The sequence below is a fragment of the Panthera tigris genome, chromosome D1, assembly GCF_018350195.1.
Source record: "Panthera tigris isolate Pti1 chromosome D1, P.tigris_Pti1_mat1.1, whole genome shotgun sequence".
Classification (NCBI taxonomy): domain Eukaryota; kingdom Metazoa; phylum Chordata; class Mammalia; order Carnivora; family Felidae; genus Panthera; species Panthera tigris.
The window spans coordinates 39093508-39116946 of NC_056669.1; the positions used below are offsets into that span (position 1 = coordinate 39093508).

The 23439-nt window shown below is 48.1% G+C and overlaps 1 protein-coding gene and 1 long non-coding RNA gene across 2 annotated transcripts in view; one reads left to right on the forward strand and one right to left on the reverse strand.

Annotated features, from left to right (window-relative positions):
• The first annotated feature begins 207 nt into the window (after nt 1-207).
• LOC122231122 lies at nt 208-5099 on the forward strand. The gene is made up of 3 exons (XR_006208282.1): nt 208-468; nt 1086-3954; nt 5013-5099. It is a non-coding gene; the product is annotated as an uncharacterized LOC122231122 (long non-coding RNA).
• A 682-nt stretch (nt 5100-5781) lies between these two features.
• PANX1 (pannexin 1) overlaps nt 5782-23439 on the reverse strand; it is a 45087-nt gene continuing 27429 nt past the window's right edge. The window contains exons 2-5 of the mRNA XM_007079030.2: nt 22883-23022; nt 8153-8376; nt 6418-7076; nt 5782-5869 (exon numbers count right to left, since the gene is read on the reverse strand). Coding sequence (XP_007079092.1) covers nt 5790-5869; nt 6418-7076; nt 8153-8376; nt 22883-23022 — 1103 coding nt within the window. The 3' untranslated portion in view covers nt 5782-5789. The remainder of the gene's footprint in view (nt 5870-6417; nt 7077-8152; nt 8377-22882; nt 23023-23439) is intronic.

Consider the following 23439-nt stretch of genomic DNA (forward strand, 5'->3'; position numbering starts at 1 on the left):
TCGCCTTAACATGTTAGTGCACAGACTGGACAGTTCTTCTCCCTCTGCTCCCGCCCCCACCCATTCATATGTTGAAACCCTAGCCCCCCAATGCTACTGTATTTGGAGATAAGGTCCTGAGGAGATAATTATGAGCTCATAAGGGTGGGGTCCTAACACCATAGGACTAGTAGCCTTAGAAAAGAGACATATGTCCCCACCCTCACCCCAGCTCCACCCCAATCACCACATACACCAAGGAAAGGCACGTGTGGACGTGGCAAGAAGGCAGCTGTGTGCGAGCCAGGAAGAGTTCTCACCAGACACTGAATTGGCTGGAACCTCCACCTTGGATGTCTAGCCTCCAGAAAGAGGGTCCCTTCTCATAAGATAGTAATTCTGTTGTGTAAGCCACCAGCCTCTGGGGTTTTGTTATGGCAGCCTGAGCTACTACGGGTCCGGAAGTGGGGTTGCTGGCTGGATCAGATGGTAATTCTATGCTTAATTTTTTGAGGACCTGACATACTGTTTTCCATAGTGGCTGCACCATTTGGTGTTCCCACTGACACAGAGCTGACTTTTGAACAGAAGGGAAGAGGGGGTGGGGACAGGGAAGAGCGCCTGAGGAAGAAGAGGGTCCTTTAAGGAGCAGGACATGAGGCTGCATCCGAGACGGGAGGGACGGTGGTAGAGATGAGCCTGAAGAAGCAGAAGTGTGTTCTTTATCCCCAAATCCGTGAAGACTCTCAAGGGATTTAAAATGGTGGGGGTGAGGTGGGGAGGGCTGGCATGACCGGATTTGTATTCTCAACAGTCTTGAGAGGAATGTAGAAAATGCTTAGGGAAAGACTATAAGAGAAATTCAGGAAAGAGGGGGTCAGAGGCTCGAAGATAGCTCTGGGAATGGAGGGAGGCCTCAGACAGATGTCGAGGTTGTATAGCAAGCTCAGAGACAGAGGGGCTGGGATTTAGGAGAACCTCCCAAGATGGCCCTATGATTCTCCCCAGTGGTTACGCCTGTACAATCTCCTCCCCCTTAGTGGGCAGGACCTGGGACTCGATTCTAGGCAACAGAGTGCATGTGATTTCTGCTGTGGAAATTGCAGGATCCGTGGGCCCTTAATCGAGGACTTTCTTCTTCGGTTGCTGCCAGCCGGCTTGTGGAGAGTACCTAGTGAATCTCATGTGTCCAGCAGAGAGGAATATGGGCCTCCCCACGCATTTCAGGGCCCGTCTTCCTTGAAGAGAAGGCAAGAAGCAGGAAGACACATTTTTCACTGCTGAGAGTAGTTTTATTTAGGTGGGCATAACAGTGCAGAACCAAAACAGTGCTTCACCCTTCCCTACACAGCAGCCTTGATTTTCCACCTTTCATCCCTCCCTAAAGGGAGGCCGGCTGGATCAGAAGGCAGAACTTGGACAGGCGGCTTACGTGGAAATACAAAAATGTAACAGTGATAGCCACCAAACTGGAGAGTTTCCAGGTTCTTGTGCTTTTTTTAAGGACCGTTTTCTAACCATGATACGCTGTCATCCTTTGAGCCTTGTGGAACAGAAAGTGATCGTTCTTACCAAATGATACAGCAAAAAGAGCATGCGTGTCTCTCTTTAAAAGTTCTGGAGATGTTTGGTCGTTGAAAAGAATGTGAATTACACCTAGAGCACCGCTTTACACAACCCCATTAGGCTGTAATTATGGTGCTTTTAAAAAACTCCGACTTGTAAACAGGAATTGATGGCTTCATCCTTTGTAGGGAACACTGGTGACACTGTCGAATTCTACAAGGACTTTCCTCCTCTGGTGGGCAGGGGAGAGCACTCAAAGCATTAGAAACTCTTGTCACTTTCAAGAACTTGAAGAACAATCACGGATCAAACACATGCTTTCAGTGACAGTATTTTTACAGCTAAAGAGAGAACACTGAAACAATACATTTCATTTCCAGCAGGCTGAACAAAGCAATCACGAATTAACATCTATTATGTTCCACAAATGACACAATATCATCTTTGCCAATCTTTTTTAAAGGTTTCACATCACTTGTGAATAACAGGACCAAACGGCCAACGATCGCCCAGAAGGAGCCACTTCATCTCCACGCCCTCAGAAGAACCCCTAATTACTGGCAATTGCGCATTTCAATCAATGTTCCTTTTCAAGAGGTCGGTCTGGGAAATAACAGAGATCAGGGGCTTTAAAACTTCAATTTCAAAAAAAAATTTTTTTCATCACTGCAAGGCAACACTGAACTTGTACTGAACTTGGAAAGTGGTCACAACGTCACAGTAAAAAGCCAAGGACTGTCATTACTTACATGTAGAGCCCTAGTCATTTACAGAAATATTCCTCTCTCCACCGTGAGGCTGAGTCTCCCCTCTCGTCTCCTGCCGAGGACGGTTTGCCTTTTAAATCAACACAGTTGCCAACAAACTAGGACTTCTCCTAACAGTGTGTTCATGTGTTCACCAAATATTTACACAATGTCCATTACACTCCAGCCAGTCGCTGTGGTAGGAGCCTGTGATACAGCACTAGATAACAACTCCCATCATTGTAGATATTCTATCAACTGGGACTGACAATAAGCAAAATAAACCAACGCGAACACAGTTTAAAACGCATGCGGCAATCCACCCCCAGGAGCAGAACTCCCTGTCACAGGACGGAGGCCGGCAGCGCCCCCAGCCCACCTCCGCTCAATGTTGGATAGGAGAGGATGCTCAGTGAACAGGTAGCTTCTACGAGCGAAACACAGACGTGCAGCAAGCCCTGCCGCACAGCTGGAAGTTCTAGCATTTTCACAGCACAGCTACAAAGGAGGACAAAGCATTTGACAAGGGCTGTGCTCACCCTCACCCACACTCTAGAGAAGCCGGACAGGGGTCGCTCCGGGCCACTGCCAGCCACACGCACTCTCTTAGTTGACTTTTTCAGCCTGACTCTACAAAATGAAATCCATTCCTCAAAAGGTAGAGCATGCTCAAGAGTGCCAAACACGATTTCACTAAGTAAACACGCAGCAGCTTTCCACGTGGGCAAAGGGGCCTCCGTTCTGTGCCGTGCGCCTTGGTCTCCAGCCACAAGAGCACAGCTTCGTGGACGACGATGGCCCCTGAAGGTGTATTTAGTGTTGTGTGCATCCCAGAGGAAAGGGTTCGTAGCTTTAAAAGTATTGGTAAGGGGTCTGTAACTTCCTGGAGGCTTAAGAATGTCTGCATTCCCGTCTTAAGATGGGAAGTCTCTGCCTTCCATGTGGTAAAAGCAAACACGTGGCTGGATACTGCTTTCAGAATGATCCGTTCGAGGCCCAGCTGGTGCTTTACTAGGAAGACGTGAGCCGGAAACAAAGTCAGTGACCCTGGGGTACTCATTTAGGATCGGTCTGTCCCCTTTTAAATGACTCTTACCCTCAGAAAATGGGACCCTCAAAAGTAGTCCTGTAAGCCAGCAACTCACAGGAGATGAACGAGTTAACTTTCTTGATAACACTTTTTCCCAAGCCAGAATGTATGACCGGGCATCCACATCAGCCCCTTAGCTCCACGACTGTCGTTCACGGGCAACTCCATGTCCACCACAGGCTTGCCCTCCCCCGCAAGGTAAGGTGCAAAAGGCCAGTGGAGCTCCTACTACTCAAAATTGCTATCTTATCGTTTTGTCCAAGCTTCAGACTGGAGTACTCGTGGCTAAAGAAGCTCTGGGAAAAACTGCAACCAGATTCTTAAAACCACCGGCTACAGAGGCTACGGCAGAGAGGAAAACAATATGGCATCCACCCAGAACACAGAGCGTTTGCTGGAAGTTTTCTGGAAGGGCCTTTATTGTGGCTGCTCTTTTTTTGTACCTGCCTCTGCCTTTGCGGCCTCTGACTAGACTGTGAACTCCTCAAAGCTGTGCCTTATTCATCACAGCCACACCATCAGTGACTAGCAGGACTAGCCTGGGACATCGCAGACCCCACTGGAGCTCAGCAGGTAGGAACGGCAAAAAGGAACAGAGGTCAAGGACTCCAACCATAATCCTGATGAAAGGATTACGTGTGCCAGGGCTTACGGAGCTGCTGTTTTCCTAAGATAATGGATCCACTTTTACTTCTTCAAAATACAAATAAGGGGCAGCCTATAGAGAAGATGAAGCTTTTGTGGGGGCGGGGGAAGTATATGATAGAAAAATACCTCTCAGAAATCTTTTCCGAGTATAAAAAGAAACCAGTGAGGAGAACTGTGAACAGTGAACACACACACACAGTGATATAAAAATGAGGGAAAATGGGATATTTAGGTGACTACCATTTCTAAATCACACTGTAACTCAATGGTAATAAATATCATGTAATAAGAATAATTTAAAGCACTGATTGCATCCTTAATACTTATTATTAGCTTTCCATCTCAGAAACCATCACAGAGGCACAGGTAAAATCCACTTCTGTGAATACTCTGGAGAGAGACTAGAATATTCTCAGAATATTCTCAGCTTATGTAACTTTTGTTTTTCAAAAAACAGTAATTATATTAAACAACTATCGCTAAGAGTCAAACGTAAACTTTAGGTTCCTGAGGATTATTTACTTTAGAAATGTGTTAACTTCCTAAGAACAAACACAGGGAGATCCATAGATACAGTTTTAAAGAATTTTGTATAAAATGTAAACATAGTTAGGACCCACTTACATGGTTAGAAAGGGAAAAGTTTTTTTTTACATATTCTGAATCGGACTTAAATGTTTATGAAATAATGCTTGGGTGTTATATACCCGTTTTTAACATGTAGTCTATAATTCTCCATCAAAACCAGAACGTCCTTCCCAAATGGCCTCAAATTTGATACCATACACTTCTAAATTAAAATGAATTTTTAAAAGATATGCTCCAGTGTAAATAAAACAAACCGCTAAGTTGTTCTGGCTCCAAGCACGCCATATGGCAGATGTCATTTATATGTTCTGATCGTAATAAGCAAAATGTCCCTCGTTTTAAGCATTCTGTGTTCCGCTCGTTTAAGTAACATCCTGTTTCGATTCTTTTGACAGCAGAGGGTTACCTGCAGAAAACCCCTTGGAAAACTGAGTTGCTGTGCATGTGCAGATTTCCCCACGGCGCCCTTTTAGCGGCATTCTTTTCCTGTACAGAAGTCACAAGGAAGTATCCTTTGCACGCATCTCGTTCACCAAGTCTCCAGTCAGAGCAGTGCATGGGCCCGCAGCCCTTCCCAGCACAGTGCGACAAACCACGGTCAGCGATTTCAGTTAGCCAGGGTGACAAGCAGCAGTGTGAAGAGACACCAGCACCGTCCCCAGGTTAGGACACCACCGGGAGCAGGACTGCCTGTGGGTCGGTGGATGTTTCTCTTGTCCAACAGTTATTAACACAGAGGAGACTCAGATTAAAATTGTATCCTGACAATTTATTATTTTTTCCTAAAACAAATTAAAAATAAGGCCTCCCAAAGTCCTTGCTGGTAGCTCTGAGTCTCACTGCACTATCTCCACAGAAAGGTGTCCCTCTGAGGCACTCAAAGGGCTATGACTCTTTGATGAGCCTTTCCACTTTCCATTCGATGAGGACTTACACATCAACACTTGCTGTGGTTCACTTATCTCCATGGTGCCTCTCGTTGGAAGTCCATGAACCTTACTTCCACACCATTCTGTTGACCGTAATTTTCATCAGGGACTCGATAAGACACGCTCAGTGTCTCTACCAAGAAGCACTGGCTGCAAACCAGCTGGAAACCCGACCGAGTGCTTCAGCCGTTACAAATCCCACCTCACAGAAGTCACAGATCTCAAGTTGAAAGGAAAAAACCTTCAGCAAGAAGAATCCAGAAGTCTCTGCCGAGCATCCTTCCCTCCATTGCTTACTTTAGTTTCACTGGGTGCATTCAAATCTGTCAAAATGGAAAACAAATATTGATGGCAGAAGTCACACAGCAGGAAGCCACAGCAGGAATTACTTTCCCTTCTAGAAATCTCAGCGTTCTTTGCCTTACCGGCTTTTGCTTCTGAGCCAAATTTCAGAGCACAGTGAAGCTAGGTCAGCGCCACAACTAAATCAGTGAACTTTCAGTCTCTTTGAAAGGAGGTGGAGAACGACAGGCAAGAGGCTCAGAGGTGCAGGGACAGAAGCAGCAGAACGGGACAAGCATGAGCGAGCATGACAGCAAGCAGGAATGCCTGAGCAAGAGGCAGCACAGGAGACAGCGTGAGGAGGAAAAGGAGGAGAGAACGGTCTGGAAGAGGCACACCTTCCTGTGGAGATCTGAGGCAGCACCAGTTCTCTCCCTCCATCACCCAGTAGGGGAGGGGTCTCACCTAAGACCACACAGGAGAATGGTTTAGGGACGCCGGCCGGGGTAAAGACGGGACGGTTCGCGGAGGCCGGCCGCCTGGGTGTTCCGTGGGCTTCCTCAGCCTCTGCCCTGAGAGCTAACCCTACCTTTGAGCTCTGCTGTCGGGTCCTCCTCCTCCTGTGCCATCATCTCCACAGTCTCAGGTCCTCTGCCGTCGACAACGTCCATCTTGATCAGGCCAAGGTTCGTGAGGAGAAGCATTGGGTCGACACCCTGGCTGCTGCTTTTGATGTTCTCCAGCACCTTCAGACACTTGTAGGACTTGAGCTCACTTATGTTCTCCTCCAGGAAAAGATTGTAGAGACTCAGGTCGTTGTACCCTTCAGACTTGAAACGCAGGACTTCGAAAGTGGGCAGGATTTCGTACACTTTGAGAATGTCCGTCTTCTGTCGGGACGGAACACAGAGCGTGTAGACAACCACGGGAGCCAACAGGATGTACACCATGAGGTTGATAAAGCTGAGCAGCTGGAAGATGCCGACGGCGACGAGCTTGCACTGAAACCGATCGGGGATGGTGGTGTCATTTCTCAGGATCCCCGACTTGATGCTGCAGACAAACTCATCTGAGAGGGAGGAGAGGCTGAAGTAATAGCCCAGGTAGATGCACGCTAACAGTATTATGCTGAGGGTCAGCAACCGGCAGCTGACGTACTTGACGATCAAATTGTTACAGTGTTTCTTCGTCTTCAAGTACTGCTCCACAATTGGGTACTTGAAGTGGCTTTCAGAGATCTCCCACAAACTAAAGGGGGGGGGGAGAATAAAAACTTCAACCCTTACGAAGATCAAATGTTAAAGACGTACACACAGAGCAATATCACACTAAAAATCTCAAACACCTTTCCTCCCTCCCTACTTTACCTATAACTTCGCTGGGGTATCAGGGAATAAAATCCTGTTTAAAAAAAAAAAAAAGAAAAGAAACAATAAAATGCTCTCCCCCTTAACGTTTTAAAGGTCTGGTTCATTAAATGAGTTATAATTGTAAATCCTTAAAGTGCCTGGCACTCAGTAAATGCTAAATGTTGACTGATTCTACTACTTTAAAAAAAACAAACAAAAAAAACACTACAGTTTTCTCAAGTGTGCAGAATAAAGAAGACTTTCCAGCCCAACCAGAACATGCGCGCCTCCTACAGGGGAGGGGCAGGAGGCAGCCAGCTCCTAGGGCAAGGGGGGGGGTCAGGCTCCAGACGGACAGACCAGGGTCAGGTCCCAGCTCTCCCACTGGTAGCTATGGGAGAATGTTTTTATCTGGGGAAAAGGGGGGGGGGGCAGTAAATAAATGCAGTTAGTTGTAATGACATTCTGAGGGTTAAATGAGCTAATGTACTAGGAGAGCTCAATGTGGTATCAGGAATATTAGCTATAAATACGATCACCATTGTTAATGACAAGAACCAGAGAAGACTGTGCAACAGGCGATGCACTGCCTACTCATTGCCCATTTTTCTCACCCCGGTTCTCCAAGCTCAGCAGCCCCATAATCCTCTGTGCTTCTCCACTGAGGAGCAGGTCAAAGCAAGCAAGTACGTAGCGCCTTAACCTGTTACCCTACCTACATCTGCCTTCCAGACCACGAGACGGCGGCATTGCCCGCAAAAAGGGAAAGCCTCCTGATGTGAGGACAGGTGCGGAGGCAGGCAGGTGGGGGTGAGATTCGGGGGAAGTGGGCCTTCCAGGCTCCCACAGGCTGTCTGTAGGTGGATGACCGCCCCCCATCTAGTACAGTGCGAACCCTAAGCCCAGACGGGCAGGAGAAGGGCTGAGACCTCACACCCCAAAGCCTGACGAGAAACAAGCCGGAGCCTGACTTACCTTTGTCCTGTGTTCTCATTAACACCCAGAACTGGGCCAGCACCGTCTCTCATGTCCTGATCACACACGCTCTTTGCGGCTTTAATGGAGCGGTTGTATACTTTGTCAAGTTCTTCCATGATAAACTTCAAATCTGAGCAAAGATGAGGAGCTGCTGCAAAACGCCAGAACAGGGAGGGCAGGTACAGGAGGATGGCAACCAGGAGCAGGATGTAGGGGAAAAACTGGAAAACAAGAGAGCAAATCATGGGTTCAACAGGTGCCCCACTTAAGTAAACAAAGTGTACCAGTGCTGCTCTCACTTTTCTCACTTTGAGACAATGTGCACGCGCATGTCAATTTCAGAAATAGGGCTCATTACCTCGTAACCATTTTTGGCTGAATTCACCTGCCCAGCTACTTAACAGCGGTAACTACCTTTTTTCCCCCCTTCAAAAGACTTCAATTTGAAATAACTGGCAACTACACGGTGACGCGTGGTGCCTCCGCCCTAATCACGGAAGGGAACAAAAAAATAAAATTACTCCCACGTGCTTTAGAGTAATCCCTCAGTAAAATCCCAATTAGGGAACAGATAAATGTCACAGTGGTCTCTGGTGGTTTTTGGGTTGTTTTTCATTGCCATGGTGTTAGGAGGTCACTAATCTTAGAGCTCTTTTCTTTCTCCTCTCTCTAGAATTTGGGAGAATGACCCAGGAATGCAGACTTTATCCAATACGAATTAGAAAAATTGTGGCTTCAGTGATCCAATAGTCACCCCTATTAAACAGCTGGAATAAGCCGTTAAAATTCACAGAATGCAGGATAGGCCTTCCATGCCGGACACTCCTGAGGACCGCCCAACACCCTCATTTTCCAGTGGAGTAATCTCAAGTCCAGACAAGCCAACCATGACGGGCAACAGACATGCGGAGAGCATCTGGATGTGGATGTACGCGCAAAACAAACACAGAGGGGTTCAGAAGTCAGAGAAAGCAAAAAGCACCCGGTCACCAGGTCCATCCAGCCTTAGGAAAGGCTTAGCCCTGAGAGAAGATAAAGGAACACCATGTACCGCAGTTAGCACGGACCTGAGATTTAGTCCAGCTTAAGCGTTCTTGGCTACTGAGGTCACTGAGCCTCTCACTCTCGGAATGAAATGGTTGTGTGATACAGGTATTATGAAGACTAAATTAGGTAGTTTATGAAAAGTGTTTAGCGTGGTGCCTGGCATGTAAAATGCACGACAGCACACCAGCTAAAACCAACAGAAGGGCCACCTGGTGGGCACGTGATCTTTAGTCCTCGCATGGACCCTGATAAGGCCTTTATCGATGGCTTTACTCTCAAAGGGGAAGAGGAAGCCCAGAACAGTTCCTAGCCACAGAGGACAAAGTGAACCCACGGCCATGCCTTTCCCACTGGAATACGCTGCAAATTATTTTATTTCTCTGGAAAATTTCTCCCGATCTTTGGCTTGGTCTCCAATTGCCTCAGAGTTGTGACAGTGATGGCCTTGAGGTGACACAGAAGTCCCACCCCACAGATCTCTAGGGGCAGGCAGCTGGCCCAACACCGTGACTCTCACTGTAAAATCAGATGTACGGAGCGTTCTCAAGTAACACTCATCTGGTTTTCCTGCTGTTACCACTTTACATTTCCGTGGTACACTTGTCAACACTAAGAAACCATCATTGACCAAATTTCAGACTTTCACTTGGATTTCTCCAGTGTTCCCATTATTGTCTTCTTTCTGTTCAGAGATCCAGTTCGGGGTCTATCCGTGACATTGAGGCATCGTGCCTCCCTCGTCTCCTTGATTCTGTGACAATTTCTAAGGTCTTTCCTGGTTTTTCATGTTTTCCATGCTTTTCATTTAAAACTAACACATAAAGTAGCACCTAAAAGTTCACAGAAGAAATGGGTGATATGGATATAGTTATCAGAATATTAAACAAATTTGTGTGTGCTTATTAACACATTAAGTAGGACCTAACCCGTGCTGTACCGCCAACTCTGAAGTGGTGAAGAGATCTGTGACAGAATCACAGAGTCCACAAATACCATGATGGATCGTTGCTTCCATGGTACATGTTTTCTGAGGTTAAGTTTTACTCAAGAGATGCATAAAAAATAAAGCTGTGACGTGTCTTCCTACCCTCGTTCCCGGGTTCCCTGCCACCACCTTGGAGCCCACGCTCGGAATTCCCGCCCCACAGGAAAGACAGCGATGGCACAACGCCTCTGAAACTCTGCAAAGCCCCTTCACCGGTACAGGCACTTCAGTCTGTACTGGGCATGGGATGGGGTTTCTCAAAATGATTCACCCATGTGCAAAGGGCCGCTACAGAATGACAACCGTGACAGGCTGCGATTCCATGAATTTTGGCTACATAATTTGTAGCTGGCTGCGGTGAGAAGCTCTGTTCCTTCAATCCTTGCCTACTCCAAAGGGGGGTAAAAATGGGATAAAAATGTAACCGTGTGATATAGAGTCAGTGCTGCTCCCAAGACCAAGAGAACCTGGCATTTTCTTTGGAAACTACAGAGGGAACACGATCTCTAATTTGGGGCTGCGGAGTAGTTTTATAAGTCACTTTTGTTTCTAGGCAATTTGAATTAATAGAATTTTACCACAAACTGTTCTTCTGAGTTAAAAAGTGCCTGTTTACAATCTGTGGCAATTTTCCCAACACGCCTAGGTGGTACAAGAATTAGTACCAATGAATAGATCAACATAGCTCATTGTAATTGGAAAAAATGAATGTTTAAGGGTATTTACATACAGGGTGTTTGCTTTCTCTTCCAATATCCCTGTACCTTGATCACCTCTGTAAGGAATGTAGTTGAATGGCCCACTCCTTGGTTTTCCCCACAGTGAAACCTCTTTTTCGTTTTCATCAAAAAGGAAAATGTGACTCTGTAACAAGGTGGTATTAAAATCGATTCAACAGAAACAGGAATCCAAAACAGCATTAAATTACAGTCTTTAAAATCCTTTTGTCCACGTAAGGAACATGGAAAAACTGCCAAGATTTACGAGTGCATCTGCTGGGTGGGAATGGCTTTGTCCATAAGCTTTGTCTGCTCCCAGTGAGGTCCGAGACACCGAGCATCTCTCAAGGCCACGGGTCCGTTAATGTGGTTCATGTTAACACCGAGCCCTTCCAGTGACAGTGAAGCTTCTCGAGACCACGCGGAACCAAAAGGAAGCACAATGCCCAGTCTGTGTGCCTTAAAAGTTTGCGTTGTTTCTGGAAGGGGTTGTAGTTAGAACAACAGAAGCTCCAGATGGAAGGAAGTGTGGAGAGGCTCTGGTACAGCCTCCTTCCACATTCGAGTCACCCTGACCTCCTCTAAGGCGAAGAAGCATCCAGTTAGGACTGACCATCTCCTCCCCTGACATGTATGTGATCGCTTCTTACGGGATTAAATGCAGATGGGTAATTTCTTTCAAAAGCATCTGGGCTGGGGGCACCCGGCTGGCTCAATCAGTGGAGCACGTGACTCTTGATCTCGGGTATGAGTTCGAGCCCCACATTGGGTGTAGAGATTACTTAAAGAAATAAAATCTTTAAAAACAAAAGGCAAACCACCTCCCGCTCCGGAAAACCAGATCTGGGCTGGAAGCTTGGCCCCTACAGACAAAATGCACAGTCTGCTCCAGGACCACATAGGCCAGATGGGAATACAAGCTAACGATTAAACAAAACATGAAAGTGAAGGCCACTAAATACACAGGTACTAAGTACCGAGCAACTTGAAATGTCCTTGGGGAGCTCAGGGAAGGCTTCATAAAAGAGGTGACATCTGAGCTACATCTTCAAGTACTGTGAGGCACTAAGAACAACAACAAAAACCCCCAAAATAATTCCATAAGTATATTAAGACCCAGCTCAGATTTCACCTTCTCGTGGCCCTTCAGACACACTCCTTCCTCTGCATGGAATTCTGTCTCTTTTTCTGCCAAGTGAATTCCTACCCGTCGAGGGCACCAAAGCAAATGAGCGAGCCCACGGTGAGGACACAGTAAGAGCTGAGGCTGGAAGAAGGTACTAGGGTTGAATGGGGTCCCTCCCCGCCAAACTCATGTCCACTCGGAACTCAGAATGTGACCTTGTTTGGAAATAGAGACTTTGCGGATCTAATTAGTTAAAATGAGGCTGTGCTATATCAGAGTGGGACCTAATCCAGTGACCGATGTCCCTCTAAGAAGACCATTTTAAGACACAGAGACACACAGGGGAGACTGGAGTGATGCATCTACAAGCCAAGGAACGCCACAGATGGCTGGCCACCACCAGCCACTAGAAGAGAGGCACACGACTCTCCCTCTGAGCCCCCAAGAAGGACCCCACGGTGCTGACACCTTCATTTCCAACTCCTGGTCTCCAGAAATATGAGAGAAGGAAGTTCCGCTGTTCCAAACTACTGAGTTTGTGGTAATTTGTTACAGTGGTCCTAGGAGACTCATATGCAGGGTAAGCAGGAACTAAATTACAAGGCCCTCACCTTCCCACATCATACACAATGGGAAGCCACTGGTGGGGGGCATGAGGAAAATTTATTTTGGAAAGATTCCTTCAGCCGTGGAGAAGGGAACACACCGGAGGGCAGAGAGACAAGGCAGTTGGTTGCTGCGACGGAGAGGCGGGAAGTGATACGCACTGAACTGAGGCAGCAGCCATGGGGAGAGGGGAAGACAGGTTTAAGACCTATCAAAAGCAAGAGGCGGACATTTCAGTGCCTACCTGGAAGTGAGGGATGCAAGAGGGAAGAACAGAGGCTAATTCTACATTTCTAGCTTATGCAAGGGTGTGGGGGATAGTACCATTAGTTGCAATAAAGAAGCAAGAAGGAACAGATTCCAAGCAGAGGGGAGTGAGGTGGGAGGCAGACCCAAGAAGATAAGAAATTATGAACATAAGCTACTCACACCCCAGAACTCTAATCCTAGTGGAGAGTAAGTAACTGAAAATAAAAGGAAAAACTCCAGCCAACCTTACAATTGAGGATTTTGTAGCATATAGATGGTTGAAGCCAAGAGTGACCGAGATCATCCAAGGAGAATGTGTAGAAGGAGACAAGAGAATAAGAGAGGGACATGGGATCCTAACATTAGGGTCGGGCAAAAAGAGAACCCTGGAAGACATGGGAAGGAATGGTCAGAAAGTAGGAAGCAGGTAAACCAAGAACAAATTGCACTGGGGAAGTGATGTAAAAAGAGACACAAAAGATGTCTGCTCTTGTTTGCATGTTTTTCAGATAATAGCCCACTTTTTTTTCCAGTTTACTCTTTTGAGAAAGAGAGAATGTGAGAGAGAGCGTGCAAGGGGAGGGGCAGAGAGAGAGGAAGAGAGACAATCCTGTGCTGTTAGCACAGAGCCCAGCGCAGGGCTAGATCCCATGAACCATGTGATCATGACTGAAGCTGAAATCAAGAGTCAGAGGCTTAACCGACTGAGTCACCCAGGCGCCCCAGAGAGAAACCCACGTTAAAAATAATCCCAAATGTAGGAAGTCACGAGTGAAGGTCTACCCAGAAGGCCAATGCAATGCATTCCATGAGCAGCTTACAGAGGACAGAGAAGGAGGTGGTACACCACTCTATTCTGCGCTCTTGGGAAGACACCCAAGGCAGTGGGCTTCATGGTTCATGACATTCTAGGAGGGGCCTAACACAGGAGAGACCTAGGGAAGACAGGATGGTGAGCAAAGCACTTAGGCGTGGAAGTAGAAAGAGACTCCTGACAACAGAATTAATACCAAGTCACAAGGAAGCAAGGAAAAACCTTCCTAAAGATCTGTATGAACATGGAATGAACTGTCCTGTGAGGCAGGGAGTTCCCTTTCAATGAATCATCTGGGAGGGCTTTAGAATTTTAGATTAGGGGCGGGCAAAGGGCCAGATAGTAAATGTTTGTGAGCTATATGACCTCTGTTGCATACGTGAAACCAGACATAGGTAATGTGTAAAGGAATGGGCGTGGCTGTGTTCCAATAAAACTATTTGCAGAAACAGGTGATCGATGGGCTGGATTTGGCTGGAGCGTTTAGGCCATTTTGTCAATCCCTTGCTCCTGATCCTTGCTTCTCAAAGAATGGTCCACAGACCAGCAACATCAGTATCACCTGAGAATTTGTTAGAAAGGAAAAATGCAGGCCCTGTCAGACCTACTGAACCTGAGTCAACATTTCAACAAGTTCTGCAGGTGATTTTCATGCACACAGAATTTGGGAAACACTGGTCTAGATGAGGGGTACCCACACGGGAGCCCAAGTTGGGCCAGCAGTATCTGAATCTCCTGGGAAGCTGATGAAAACCATATTCCTGGCCCTCAGGATCCTAAATTTTCACCCCCCTCTACCCCTCCTAGATAATGCTAAGGCTTGGAAACCTCTGGTCTGGGAGCCTCAGAGGACCCTTCTAAACTAAGTTTCTGTGAATCCACTTAAAGGTAATAAAGATTTGTCCATTCTATTAATTTTATTTTCGCGTTCTGTTGCTTTTTTTTTTTTCAGTCAAAACCCTGCTTTCCTGTTTCTGAAAAAATCTTGCCTAACGGTTTGCCTACATTATGAACTTGAACAAAGAGAAAAGAGCACTGAAAGAAAGAGAGAAAGAAAAAAAAAGAAAGCAAGAAAGCAGTAAGAAAGAAAAAGAAAAGGCCAGTTATCAAACAGTCCTGGAGGTCCTACAGCACCACCTGCTGGTCCCCCCTGAAAGCACACTCATTTCCACAAATCTATTTCCTCAGAGGTACTGGAGGCCACCGGAAAGAAATGGAGTAGGAGAGAGTAGGGGGAGGAAGAGGAAAGGAGACATGGAATAAACAGCTGGGGAGAAAGAAAGTACAGCATTAATTATACCAGGACCACACACTACACTGATGTACACTTAAAGATTACATTGACTCATTTCTTTGGGGGGAATTTGGGTCTCCTGGTTTGAAGTCTGGCATCAGAACTGAATTGAGAAGTGTTCACATAAACCCGGTGCCTCTAAGCCTCTCGCCCTGGACTCAGAATGCTCCTGGAGAATGAACTCCGGTTCTGAACAACACATAGAAACCGCCTCACTCTCCTCCTCCCTTCCACACATGTGATTTGAGCACCCATTATGGGCTATGCTGTCCCAGAGTGCACTGATGAGGGACACGGGCATGGTCTCTACGTGCATGGAACCTGCAGTCTTAGAAATAAAGGATCAGGGCACCTGGGTGGATCAGTCAAGTGACTGACTCTTGATTTTGGCTCGGGTCCTGATCGCACGGTTCATGGGTTCGAGTTCCACATCAGGCTCTGTGCTCACAGCGCGGAACCCACTTTGCATCCTCTGTCTCCCTCTCTCTACCCACCTCCCCCTGTTCTGTAATAAATAAATGTTAAAAATAATTTTAAATAAAAAGAAATAAAGAATCAATTAAGTAGACTTCAGGCAAGTAATTGCTGCGTCCCATGGTGACTGCAGGAAAAGCACAGACTGCTCTGGGAGTGCACAGTCTTGACCAGGGTGTGTGTGGTGCAGCCGATGTTTTGTTGGTTAACACCCCATTTTTAGGATCTGACTGCTTTTAGGCAGGGTGTGTGGTCTACTGTCCACACAGTGGCCTCATGGTCTTATTCCTGGAGACTTCGCATTGACCCGCCTGGCCCTGAAAGCAAGAAGCCTCCATCTAGAGATCCAGAGGAAACTTCCAGGTGGAAGCTGAGAGCATAATCATACAATAGGAGGTGGCCAGATTAGAGGGGAGGAGGGATCAACGGAAGATGCGTGTGAAACAGCCAGGAAAGGTGAGAGCTACAGGAAGTCAGGGTCCCGGGGGCCCAGGGATGGTGGGGATGGGCCCAGAAGTGAGGCTGGGATGGTTCACAGGGCCCAGTGGCAGAGAGAAGCTTGGAAGCCAGAGTAGTTTGTCTTTTGAAAGAAATACAGACATTTTGTAGGGACTCTGGGGGGGGTTTGTTTGGGGAAATGACAGAGTCAGAAAGGCAGGACTTCAGAAGGTAGGAAGTGGGGGCAGGGAGTGGGGTCCCCTCTTTAGTTCCAGGTAATGAGTGAGGCGGCCACAGGATAAGGTGGACATATGGAGAGGGGGTCAGAGTCCTTGGAGATCAGACAGTGGATGGGATACTGGATGCACCTTCGGGGAGGACAGAGTTCTCCTGGGACGAGAATGTCTATGAGCCACTACCGCAGTCGTGAACAAATGGGGGTGACAGAAGATGACAGCAATGAGGGGGAGGTGGGGAATGACGTAGCCAGGTGTCAAGAATAGCTCAGGAGGGATTTTACATGAAGGAAGCGCAGCAGGGGTAAGGAATAAAGACATGGAGAGAAGACACACACCTTCGTGCCCACCTGGAACCAAAGACCTCCCTGGTGCCACCAGCGGGTGGGACCCCTGCTGGACAGCCCTTCTGCCAGAAACTCCCTTTCTGTGTCGAGCCAAAGTTCAGCCACTGGTAGCCACCCCCAGGTTAGAGTGCACACTCTGAAGCCATACAAATTAAACCTTCACCTTCTCACATGTGAGAAACACCTGTAGTCTGAAGGCGGTCCTGTGCTTTGCCACCACCTGGCCATGGGGCCTTGCACACGGCATCGACTGCTCTGGCCCTTCAGGAGATGGGGAGCCTGGCTCACAGGGTGCCTGCCGGCTTAGCAATCAGGAGTCGGCTAAATGTGGAGAAGCCAAGAGAAAGCCACCAGGAAAGATGTTCTAAACTTGAGAAAGAATCTGGCAACTCCACATCTGGGTATATACTCACAGGAGCTGCAAGCAGGGACTCGGACAGGTGTCTGTACCCCCATGTTCAGGGCAGCATTCATTGCAATTGTCACAAGGTGCAAGAAAGGTAAGCACCCATGGCTGGATGCGTGGACACACACAGCATGGCGCATACACACTCACACACACACACACACACACACACACACGATGGAATATTATGCAGCCTTAAAAAGGCAGGGTGTTCTGATCATGCTACCATATGAGTGAACTTTGGAGACATGCTGAGTGAAACCATCCAGATGTAAAAGCACACAGACTGCGTGACCGTGGCTATCTGAGGTGCCTGGAAGAGGAGATAAGACTCAGAAAGTAGAATGGTGGTTGCCAGGAGCTGGCGGAAGGGAAAAGCAGGGAGTCGGTATCGAAGGGGCACAGGGTTCCGGTTTGGGAAGCTGAGAAAGTTCAGATGGATCTTGGCAATGGTTGCACAACATGGCGAACGTACTCCGTGCTGGCCAACTGCACACCTAACAGGGGTTAGGAAGGTACATTTTCTGTGGTGTGTATTTGACCACAATTAAAAGAAAAAAGCTGAAGACGAATTCAATGTGAAAATAAAGCAGCTGCGATCACAGAATCTGGCTTGGCTAACAAAGCCACATGGACATTCAAATCTGACATAGCTTTTATTTCCCCTCCAATGAGGCCGGAGTTCCAATTTCTCTAACCACCTGCACCAGCTCCCTAGGGCTGCCCTAACCACGTCCCACGGGCTGGATGGTTTAGACAACAACGTTGTCTCTCAGAGTCCGGGTAGCCGGATGTCTGAAATCAAGGTATTGGCAGGTCTTGCTCCCACCAGAGCCTCTGGGGAACGACCCGTGCCCGTCTCTTGCAGAAAGTGGAATCAGGGTTCTTGGCTCACGGCACCATAGCTCTGCTCTAGGCCTCTGCGTCACACGCCATCTTGTCCCCGGTGTCTCGCATCTCTCCCCTTTGTGTGTGTCTGCGTCCAAATGTCCCCCAATCAGGAAGACACCAGCCATACTGGACGAGGGGCCCACCTTACTCTGGCAGGGCCTCACCTCGACTGATTCCACCTGCAACAAGCCTATTTCCACCAAAGGGCCCATTCGAGGGGACAGGCGTTAGGACATCAACAGATCTTTTAGGGGATACAATTCAGGTCACACCCCCACCCAAATGAAGACTTCATCTCCATCCCCTGGCAGCACCTGACACGGTACTATGTTGACACAGGCCTTCCTCACAGGACCTCCTGGCTTTCCTTCGTGCAGCGCACAGCCTTCACGTTTTCCCCACCAGCCGCGGCTGGGACTCCTCGGCCAACTCCTCCTCCTCCCCCTCAGACAGTGCCCTGTCTGCACGCACGCCCTAGGAAACCCCAGTGTTGACCACCACCTCCCTCCGACACACTGCCGCGGGTGCCTCCACACCCCTCTTGCCTTGGACCCCGGGACACCACGGCCCACGGCCCACCTAACATCGTGCCGCTCACCGAGCAGCTCTGACTGCATGTGTGCAGAACCGTTTGGCTTTCCTCCAAAACCTTCTCCCTCCCCAGACTTCTTCAAAGGGGCGAATGGCCTCACCTTCTTCACCCACTGCCTAAATCCTTGGGCGTGCCGTGTCCATGACTCTGACCTTTCCCTTGTCCTCTGTGTCCCACTGGCACGTCTTCCAAGATGCCCAGAATCTTTGTACTTCCCACCACCCCCAATGCTATCCCCTGAGCCCGCGGGACAGCAAAACGCTCCCACGAGCCCAATGCGGCCACAGATGCATCTGCATCTCCACAGAGTGACTGCCAGACCTGCCTTGATGAGATAATGGACCGTGTGGCCCTTCACAGAAAAGCTCACTGATCCCTGGTCTAAACACGGATGTCACCTGTGACTGTCCTTCACTGTGGTCCTCCAGCCAACAACAAAACACCTATGTTGCTTTTAGATTGTTCTTTCCCTTTCTCATGCCAACAGCTCCCCTTCTTTTCTGTCTCCTGATCAAAAGCCTCAGTCTGCCTGCTAGGCGGCTCCCTCCCTGCCTCCTTTCCCTCCTGCACTCCATCTCTGACAATTGTCTCCTGGAAACACCATATTCCCCGATCAAGGAACTGCAGTGGCTCTCACTGTTTCCAGCACTTAGCCTACACACACCTGTTAAGTTTTCAAAGGTCCTCTATAACCTGGGCTTACCCTGTAGAGTCAATCGAGGCCCTGCTGCCCCCCAACAGGACAAGCCGGCGCCCTCCCCTCTGCCAGAAGGTGCCACAGGCCCTCCCCAGCCAGTGCACCATTGGTGCAGCCAGTCCACTTTCTTACTGCCGTTGGTATCTGAATGTGTGCCAAACTCTCTCATATTATACAATCTCCCAGAGGCTCCCAAACCTTCCCTCCAGCTACCACCCAGCTTATTGCTCTCTCCTCCTTTTCCCAGAGAGAGAGATTTTCTGGGGGAAAAAATCTGAAGGAATTATCTACCACCATCATCTTCACCTCCTCACCCTCACCATTCACCCACTGCCATCTGGCACCCACTTCTTCACTAAAATCACCTCTGCCGGGGGCACTAATGATTCACCCACGCCAGTAAGCCTGTTTCACTCCTACTGCACCGTCCCCTCTGCAAGGGCACTGAACAGAGTTCACTGCTCTGTCCAAGAACACTCTCCCCCAGGCTTCCATGATAACCACACTCTTCTTTTCCCATCTCGCTTCTGGAATACTCCTTCTCAGTGTCTTCCTTACATATCTGTCTTCCCCACCAAACAGGGAGCTTCCTGAGGAAGGGGCCGCATCATGTGTGGCTCTCTGATGCCACACATACATTCTAGTATACGGTAGGCAGGACGTCAGTGAATGTCAGCTAAAATCAATTGTCATTTACTGTTTTCAGGTCAAGAATTTTCACTCTCTGGCTAAAAGGAGCAAATCAGGAGACTAGAGATGCTGGCGAGGATGTGGAGAAACGGGAACCCTCTTGCACTGTTGGTGGGAATGCAAACTGGTGCAGCCGCTCTGGAAAGCAGTGTGGAGGTTCCTCAGAAAATTAAAAATAGACCTACCCTATGACCCAGCAATAGCACTGCTAGGAATTTACCCAAGGGATACAGGAGTGCTGATGCAGAGGGGCACTTGTACCCCAATGTTTATAGCAGCACTTTCAACAATAGCCAAATTATGGAAAGAGCCTAAATGTCCATCAACTGATGAATGGATAAAGAAGTTGTGGTTTATATATACAGTGGAATACTACTTGGCAATGAGAAAGAACGAAATATGGCCTTTTGTAGCAAAGTGGGTGGAACTGGAGAGTGTTATGCTAAGTGAAATAAGTCATACAGAGAGAAGCAGATACCATATGTTTTCACTCTTATGTGGATCCTGAGAAACTTAACAGAAGTCCATGGGGAAGGGGAAGAAAAAAAAAAAAAAGGTTAGAGAGGGAGGGAGCCAAAGCATAAGAGACTCTTAAAACTGAGAACAAACTGAGGGTTGATGGGGGATGGGAGGGAGGGAAGGGGGGGTGATGGGTATTGAGGAGGGCACCTTTTGGGATGAGCACTGGGTGTTGTATGGAAACGAACTTGACAATAAATTTCATATTTAAAAAAAAGAATTTCCACTCTCTTGAAATTCTCCATATCATTAGTATTAATACTAATACTATAGTATTAGTGATTATTCAAATGGGGTATCTGCTCTTATGTGGATCCTGAGAAACTTAACAGAAGACCGTGGAGGAGGGGAAGGAAAGAAAAAAGTTAGGGAGGGAGCCAAACCATAAGAGACTCTTAAAAACTGAGAATAAACTGAGGGTTGATAGGGCGCGTGGGGGGAGGGTGGGTGATGGACATTGAGGAGGGCACCTGTTGGGATGAGCACTGGGTGTTGTATGGAAACCAATTTGACAATAAATTTCATAATAAAAAAATTATAAATAAATAAATAAATAAATAAATAAATAGGGTATCTGATCAATTTATCAACTGGATATCCTGTGGGTCTGTTTCTAGTTCTGATTTTTCTCTTGGTTTTCCTGTGTATCAGCTGCTGAAACTACACGTGAAAAACCAGACAAGAGTTTGAGGCTCTGGATGAAGTTACCTACTTCTGGCAAAGATTTATTTTTGCTGCTGGCTGGTGGGCAGACTCGAGATGCTGACAGTCCCCGTATCTCCTCATTCAGTCAGTACTGAAAGTGATTCAAACCAGGACGCTGGTCCCCATGAGGGCTGGTCTAATTTAGGATCACCCCTTACTCCCTAGCAATGGGCTCTCGAGCCTGGGGTGTGTTGACCAAGCTCCTTTCAACTTGGCTGTGTCAACTCTTAATTTTTGCCCCAAGCCCTGTGGATCTGGAAAAGTCTCTCAGCCAAACTTCCATTCAAACAAGCTAGCCTACTACCACCAGAAAGCTCCTTAGTGTCTCACTAACACTGGACCCCGGGGGCTTGGCTGCCCACACCACTCTACAGGGCTTCTCCTCCTACACGGCAGGGGCAGTGGATGGCCAGGGACCTGACTGTGGTCAGCAACTAGTCCTGAGTCCTCGGCTTGTCTCTCTAGGTGTCCTTCACCTTAGACTGCATCAAAACCCTTGTTTCTTCCCACTTTCAAAGTTTCACAGTCTCTAACATCCCTAACATACGCTGGACACGCCAGATGATACATTCTTCTTCTGCGGCTCTGTCAGTGCCCAGCCTGGCACACCCTCCCTTCCCCTAAGAGCATCACAACACAGAGACCCACGTTAAAACAGCATGGATTCTGACGTGCAGACAAGGCTGTTCAGCTTCTGGAACTGTGCCCATTCCTATCGAATATCTTTATTATTTGCTGGCCTGGCTAGTAAGACCTACAGTGTTGACGAGGACCCAGCTAGCGCTAAGGCTAAAAGTCAAAGAGAAAAGCCCAACCCCAAAGAAGAAAGCAGCCATTGTAGGCATCACTCTGCCTGGTGGCACACAATAAATTAACACGAGGGGATGAGGCCTGAGTCATAGCAAAGGACTTAAATTGTTCTTTTTTTAAAAAGGATGCGGAGTGTTCAGCAATAGGTCAAGGCCAGAGTCAAACTTTTCAGCCTTTGGCTTTTCAGAAACTAAAGCAGCACTCTTTCCTCAGTGGAGGAGAACACCAGAAGAAACACAAACATTCTTTTTGTTTTCATGATGGATGGCAGAACCAGTGGTTGAAAATGATGACGGGCTGATACACAGTCCTACTTTCACACGCATGGAGAAGACCTACTCGAGCCGTGTTGTGACACAAAGAACGTTCTGCACAAACCCGCTGACTCCGGCGCCGGTTCCTCACCTCCCATACCCCATGTTACCCCCCAACTCCATCACTCCCTGACCAGGGAGCTCCTGATGGGGCCTCTTCTCTTAGGACACTGGAGTCCCCTGTGTAGCATGTCTCCCCTTCCTTGCGGAATATGGACCTGTCAAACCGCCAAGGAATAGATCCCAGCAGCTCTGTCGCAGCCAACACCCCCAGAAGGAGTCATCACTAGGCTTCCCGATGCTCCAGCAACACACTGGCGAGAAGAAACCAAATTGGATGTTGGCCGCCACTTTCCCCAAGGGACCCTGGGAGCAGTGGAAAAGGCGCGGGCCAGGGCTAGGTTTGAGTCCTGGCTCTGCCCCTATCTAACATCGCTCACCCAGGCAATTCAAAAGGCACCGAGAGCCTACTCTGCATCAGACGCCACTGGGCAGTAAGGGTAGAAACATGACACAACATGCCCGCCGTTATGGCGCGAAAATCCAAAAAGTGCCTCAGTTTCTGCATCTGCTAGTGAAGGTGCCGAACCAAGTAATCTCTGAGGTTTCTGAGTTCTTCTGACCAAATTTAAAGTGCCAGGCTTGTATGATCCGAGTCACAGGGCTGCTGGCTGGCCATGCGCATCTGTGTGACTGCGTGGCACAGCCTCTCTGGGCCTCGGTTCCCACGTCTACAAGGCTATCGGGTGAGAAAACATCCCCAGTTACCTTATGCAGCCACAGTGGAAGGTGTCCAGAATTGCCCTGCAAGGAGTCCTTCTGCTGAACAGCAGCCCAACAGTAAGAATCCACGAAGGCAGCCTGACGCCAGGAGAAGGAACTTGGGGAGAAACAGCTTATCTGGGTACCTGAGAAGCAAAAAGAGACAGCGCTAAATAAATGTGTGAGCAGTATCTGGACCACCCCACCCCCCACCCTCCAGCCTCAGGTCTCTCAGTGGTAGCAGTCACAGAGCAATGCACCACAAGGTCAGAACCAAAACCAGATTCATATTAAAGCTGAGTATTTGAGAGATTTTTGGCCGACGCTGGTCATGATGGTAGCTTGGGCTCAGCTGGAGAAAGCTCTTGAAAGTGAAACCACCATAAAAAGAAAAAGTGGGCAGGAAAAGAACCAGGGCTAAAAGCATAGCAAGGCTGGCTGAATTTGGGTGAGGTTTGAGTGAAGGGGAGGGGTTACAGAGGAGCGGGGAGGGTCTATCAGAAAACTGGGCAAAAGGTGCCTGGGTGCCTCAGTTGGCCGAGCACCTGACTTCGGCTTAGGTC